Raw genomic sequence first — 6,420 nt, forward strand, 5'->3', positions numbered from 1 at the left:
TAGTAGACTCCCACTGTTGTGTCCCCTGTGCCGTATTTCCCACGAATTTTTACCCAGAGGGTCTCTAGCTGTCCATGCTGGTCGCCAACATCAGCTTGCAGGGACATGTAGCTTTCCTTCACATAGAGAGCTACGTGGACCAAAGCTGAGGGGGGCCCGGCCAGAGTTGGGAAGGCCAAAGCCCCAACAAAGGTTTTGAGGCCTGAGGAGGCCAAACATTGTGCTGGGGCTGGCCAGCTCCTCTCATGTATTAGCGGATCCCATCTGTGAGGTATGGCCATGGCTATGGAGGCAGATGGGGGTCGTGAACAACCCTGAAGGCGCCTTGTGTCTTAGGGTTCTAATAGGGCTGGAAGGGCCACATTCGATTATCTGAGTGTAAATTTGCAGTGGACTTGACCCATAGTGGGTCCTTGGGGCAGCCTCCTAGCTCTTTTTAAACAACATCAAGGCACGTCAGGAAAAATAATGGGGAAAGGCACCCTGAGCAGGAGCTGCGTGTCCACCAGGTGGCACCACAGTGCCTCTGGGCACAGGTCCTGTCACAATAGTAGAACTTGCTTATACTGACAGCTGTAACAGTGCTTTCCAAACATTTCCTCAGCATGGCCCCTCCCAACCCACAATCCCCCACCCCTCCCAGGTGCCCCTCACTCCCGACCTACAGCCCCCTGGCCCTGTCAGTGCCCCTTACTTCTCATCTACAGCCCTCTGGCTCTGCCGGTGCCCCTCATTCCTGACCCATAGCACCCCACCAGCCTGACATGCCCCTTGCTCCTGAGGCACAGTCCCCTAGACCCACCAGTGCCCCTCACTCCCAACCCACAGCCCCTGACCCCTGCATGGCTTGTGTTTTCCATGCCCCCTATAAAAAGCACAGCTGGAGTAGTGCCATGGGGGATGGGGACAGGGGAGGCGCAGATGCGGGCTGCCTGCTGTGGGCTTGGAGCTTTCCTTCATGGCTCAGCAGGCAGGACGTGGTGCAAGAGGGTAGGAAGGCTCAGTGCTGCTGCTGGGAGTCCTGGGCAGGCAGGGGACACCTTGCCATGGTGGCATGGCTGGTATGGGGCTCCCAACAACAGCACTGACCCTACCCATTCCATTCTGCTGTGGAGGCCCTGGGAGGAGGCAGCAGGGTGGGAAGTCCCAGACCGGCAGTGGGCAGCCCGCGTCCATCCTCACCCGTGCACAGTTCTGAGGGGCACATGCCCCTCCCATGCTTTCCTCCCTGGGAGTATGCCATTTTTCGTCATTGTGATCCCAACTTGGAGAACAGCTGCAAGATTGGGAATTGCAGAACTAGAATTTTTCATAGCATGCAACTTTAATATCAGGGACTCTGTTAAATGTTCTATTTTGTTTACAAATACTTTGATTTTATTTACATACTATCAAGTTGTTATCATGCTACTTCTTGTTATTCTTTAAAGTTCACTTTCAATATATTTTTACTGGTTTTTTTTTTTTTTACTATTATTCATATATGCTATTTTATTATATCTCTCTAGACTTCAGGGGAGGTTGGAATAATTGAAAATATCCAACTAAAGAACTTTATGTGCCATTCGATGCTAGGACCCTTTCCATTTGGACCTAATGTCAATTTTGTGGTTGGAAACAATGGAAGTAAGTATTAGATTTCTCCTTTGTCAGAAACACTGTTAACTTGTAAATATTAAGAGACTACGATCTAGTTCCATTAGAGACCTGGGCTGCTGAGCAGAATTGAAGATTCTGGAATGACAGCAAGAAAGCAAGGCTGTCTAGGCAACTGAGCAGATCTCACCTGGGAAGAATAGTCTTGGGATCTTGCCCCTGCCCAGGGACTTTTTACACGTGAAATATTTTGTTTTAAGAGTTCTGTGACAGGGCCTGGAACCCAGAGCCTCCTACGAGTGATGAATGCATAACTAAGATTAGAATCTTACTTTCCCTTTCAGATCCTATGACTCCTGAATAATTAAGAGAATTCAATTTGGGTCTCCTCCCTCTTGGTGCTAGGATAGAATTTACCACCCCGTAGAGTGGGCCATGGTGGTTATATGGATTGACCATGGCACACCTGTGTGATTGAAAGATCAAATGAAGCTTTATTGATTTTACACACACACACACACACACACACACACACACACACACTTTGAGCAGCAATGCCACGTGTTAAAATGAATCTCACCATGCTGCAACAAACTTGGGTGATGTAACAAGAGTCTTCAGCCAGCTGTGCTGGGTTGAGGGTCTCAGGTCACCATATGTGTTGGTCACGTGATGTTCTTCAGATGCAGTTGAAATGCAGACAACTTGCTGTTTTTCACTGTCTTCCTTTCATTGTCACCATTGCTAGGTGGTTGCCACCCTATTTTATCTTCGTAAGCACTATTTGCACTATATTCTGCACTGATTCAGACACCACAAACCTGTTTGCCCCTTATTTCCGAAGGTTGGTTCCTTGTTTTTATGGGTCTTCCTGATCTGATTTCATTCTTCTCTGTTGTTGTTTTGCTAAGGTGCCAGTCTATGTGCAAAACTGAACATCAGCTATTTGTAGCCGTGTGCATCAGTCCATATTGTACTGGCACCAGTAAGAGGAAAATTTACATTATCAGCCATCAGCTTTTTCAGCTGATGTGTCAGATAATGTCACTGATAAATGATGTGTGCAGCTGCAGCATACATGCACCCAGGAGTGCAGCCTGGCAGCTTGACGAGCAGCGTGCGGCTGGTAAATCTGTGGAGGGGAAGGGGTTCAAAGCAAGGCCCCCATGGTGAGGGAGGAAGTGGGGCTGAGGTGGGGCAGGGGCAGGCGCTGCACAGCTGGGGCAAGGCACAGGACAGAGCTGTGGCTTGTCTGGGGGGGGCAACTCCTGCTGCTATGCACACCCCTGGGGGAGTCATGGGGGCATGTGCCCCCCGGATCTGTGCACAGGGAGAAGGGTGGGCTGTCCACTGTGCACTTGGGGCTGGAGGCTGTGCTGGGCTCTTCCTACTGTGGGGGAGGGGCTGGGCTTGTTCTATGCTCGGGCCGGACAGGCTGAGCAGTGGTGGCATTGGGAGAGGGCTCTGCTGAATTCTGGGGTGGCTGTAGACCCTCCAGCTCCTTCCCAGCACTGCCACTTGCCCAATCTGAGTGCAGCCTGGGCCCAGCCCCCCTGCCAGGAAGAGGCAGGCACAGGCTTCGGTCCTGAGCATGCAGCAGTCTGCCCTCGCCCCACACACAAATCTGGGGGGCAGGTGTCCCCCATACCTCCCCTCTGGGTGCATGCAGCAGCAAGAGCTGCCTCCCCGGACAAGATGCAGCTCCATCCTGCACCATGTCGCAGCTGTGCAGCACCTGCCCCACCCCAGCCCCAGCCTCACTCCCTCCCTTACCACGGGGGCCTCAATCTGCAGCCCTCCCACCATGTGCCCCTCACAGACTTACCAGCTGTATGGGACTCTTTAAGCTGCCAGCCTGCACTCCTACCTATGTGCATGCTGCAGATGCACACATGCACAGAGCATTTATCAGTGACATGTTACAACAATTCATCCAGAGGATCTTGGGTGTTTGCTACTTACGTCAAGTAGCCTCAGCATGCTTTCCTGTCTACTCTGCTTTCCTCTCTACTGGGGGTGCACCGATACAGATTTTTGGGGCTGATACCAATAGCCAATTTTTAAGGAGGCATATCGGCTGATACTGATCTGATTTCTGATACCAGACCAGCAGCTTGAGAGCAGTGTCCAGCTGGTAAATCTGTCGTGGTGGAAGTAGAGGGGGGAGGGAAGGGGTATGGGAGGGGGGCAGGTCAACACCCCTCACAGTGAGGGAGGGAGTGGGGCTAAGACAGGGGCTGGCGCAATCGTTGGGGCAGGATGCGGGACGGAGTCGCAGCTCGTCTGTGGGGCGTAGGAAGTGGGGGGGGGGCAGCTGCCAGTGCTGGTAGTAGAGTTTGGGGGGGGAGGAGCTGCAGCCAAGCCAAAATTTACCATAGGCCCCCATAACCCTGCCTCCCAGTGCCACTGCTGCCTGCCCCAAGCACAGCCTGGCCCCTCCTGCCCCACCCAGCACAGATCTGGGGCACCCCCCCACCACCATGTCCTCCTGGATGAGCAGCAGGACCTGCCAGACAAGTGGGCAAGTGCCAGACAAGCCACTGTATGAGCGGCTCCCGGATGAGCAATGCACAGTGGTGGGACCTGCCCACCCCACCCATGGACCGCAGATGAGCCATGGCTCCATCCTGTATCCTACCCCACCCTGGCTCGGCAGTGCTTGCCCCAGCCCCTGTCCCTGCCCCACTCCCTCACAATGCGGGGCATTGATCTGCCCCCTCCCCCCCATACACACACACCTCTTCCCTCCTCTGCCACCACAACAGACTTACCAGCTGTACCCATGCTGCTGGGCTGTGCTCCTCACTACCTACATACTACGCTGTGCCTGCATTCGTGCATGGACATTTATTGACCATATTATTGGCCATATCAGGCCAATTTCCAATACAGACAGTTTTCTTTATATCAATGCCAATCCAATATTGGACCAATCCAATATCGGGTCACCTCTACTCTAAACTGGTTGTGTGCTCCAACCATTAGGACTTGTATATGAGCACCACCACTTTCTTCTTCTTAGGTCATGTTTTTGAATGAAGGTGATAGTTATATTTCTGTCTTAAGTTTATAGACAAGCTTTGATGAAGCTTTTCAGTGGACGTAGGCAGAATGTCACCGAGTCAATGTCACCTCCTGTGGTAGGTTAGTAAGTCTCAATGACCAGGATATTCCAAGCCTTTGATTGGGTGACCTGGCTCATTCTCTTCTCCAGGGGAGGCCTTTTCTGTCCTCAGTCTCACCTGCCATGACTTTGTTGGAGAAATTACAGGAGGGATTGTTCTGTCTGAGAACAGCCACCCCCAAGCAGGGAAGAGTACCAGGAAATACCACCAGTCCTGTTCAACACTGCACCAATTGGCTGGCCTTAAGTGCCAGGTAATTTGGGAGCTCCTCTGATTCTTACACTCCTGCCTCATACCTCCAGTCTTATACTTACTCACTGTCTTCTCTGCACCCAGCCTCATAGCTGAAGGCACCAGATTTGGCTCCCAGTATACCCAAGAGTCCGTTCCTTACAAGACTAATGAAAGGTGAGCAGCTTGGCTGCTCCTCACCCATCTGGTGTTCAGCTTGCTCTGTCGCCCGTTCACTGCGCCTCAGTTCCCACAGCTTCTTAGGGCTTCCTGACACCTTCTTGTGTTGCCTCTGCCACACAGCTGTGCCTTGAGTTCCCTGGTGGGAGAATGACTGGCTCTTTATTAACCAGCTCACTGCTCAACAGTAGAGGCAGTATGGGGCTCTGGTCCTGCCTCCCACCAGAAAGCCTGCTCGTGCTGATGCATGCCTCCAGAATCAGTCTCCGGCCCCATGAATCATTCCTGTGCAGTCAGGGTTGATTAAGGATCTCGCCCTGGCTCTCCCAGCTTTGTGCCGGTTTTGGTGTCCAGGTATGTGCTGGGCACTTAAAGAATTGGGACAGGGGTGTGAGCAGGGCTTTTCTTCCCTTTGCCTTTCTAGCTCTACCACATAGAAGAACTCCTGGTTTGTGGATAATGATTGGAAATAATTCCTAAGACTGGTGCTGAGTCAAGATTGCCATGCTCTGGTCATGTGTAGAAACAGAAAGTAGGCGCTTTTACTGACAAACAATATGGTTTCCATCTAAGACTGTTGGTGCCTAGTTGGGGTTTACAGTTTTGGACTTGAGCACCTAAAGTTCTCCAGAGTGCCTTTCTGAATCTAGCACTTAATCATCTTAAAAAACTTCAGTTTCAACTTGTCCACCCGCACTACCAAATATTGTTTGTCAAAACCTCTGCTGTTTTAGAGGATTTGAAAATAGTACGGTTGCATTTCTGCGTGTAAAGACTGTTTTCTGTGGAAGCAAGAGATAGGACAAGGAGAAACCATCTTAAATTGCAGCAAGGGAAATTTAGGTTGGATATTAGGAAGAAATTCTCACTATGAGAGTAGGTAAACATTGGATCAGAGAGCTTCATCTCTGAAAGATTTTAAGAGCAGGTTGGACAAACACGTGAGCATGGGTTAGACTGGGAGGATCCTATCTTGACCAGGGGACTGGACCTCCTGAGGTCCCTTTTAGCCCTGTATTTTCAGAAATTTTTATTACTTTATTTAGAATGGAGGCATACATTGGAAAAATGAATTGATATTGTGATATTTATAGTTTCATAGTTTCTAGGGTTGGAAGGGACCTGAGCAGATCATCGAGTCCAACCCCCTGCCAAGGCAGGAAAGAGTACTGGGGTCAAATGACCCCAGCAAGGTGTACATCTAGCCTCCTCTTAAAGACCCCCAGGGTAGGAGCCAGCACCACTTCTCTTGGAAGTTGGTTCCAGATCCTAGCCGCCCTGACCGTGA

At 51.1% G+C, this 6,420-nt stretch overlaps 1 protein-coding gene across 2 annotated transcripts in view; it reads left to right on the forward strand.

Annotated features, from left to right (window-relative positions):
- The window catches only part of LOC109311630 (structural maintenance of chromosomes protein 6-like), a 70,469-nt gene that overhangs the window by 5,061 nt on the left and 58,988 nt on the right, over positions 1-6,420 (forward strand). For both annotated transcript variants that reach the window (XM_019537371.1, XM_019537372.1), the window contains exon 3: positions 1,509-1,626. In XM_019537371.1, the coding sequence (XP_019392916.1) occupies positions 1,509-1,626 (118 nt within the window). The remainder of the gene's footprint in view (positions 1-1,508; positions 1,627-6,420) is intronic.

Source organism: Crocodylus porosus, unplaced genomic scaffold (genome assembly GCF_001723895.1).
Source record: "Crocodylus porosus isolate Cpor-Errol unplaced genomic scaffold, CroPor_comp1, whole genome shotgun sequence".
Lineage (NCBI taxonomy): Eukaryota > Metazoa > Chordata > Crocodylia > Crocodylidae > Crocodylus > Crocodylus porosus.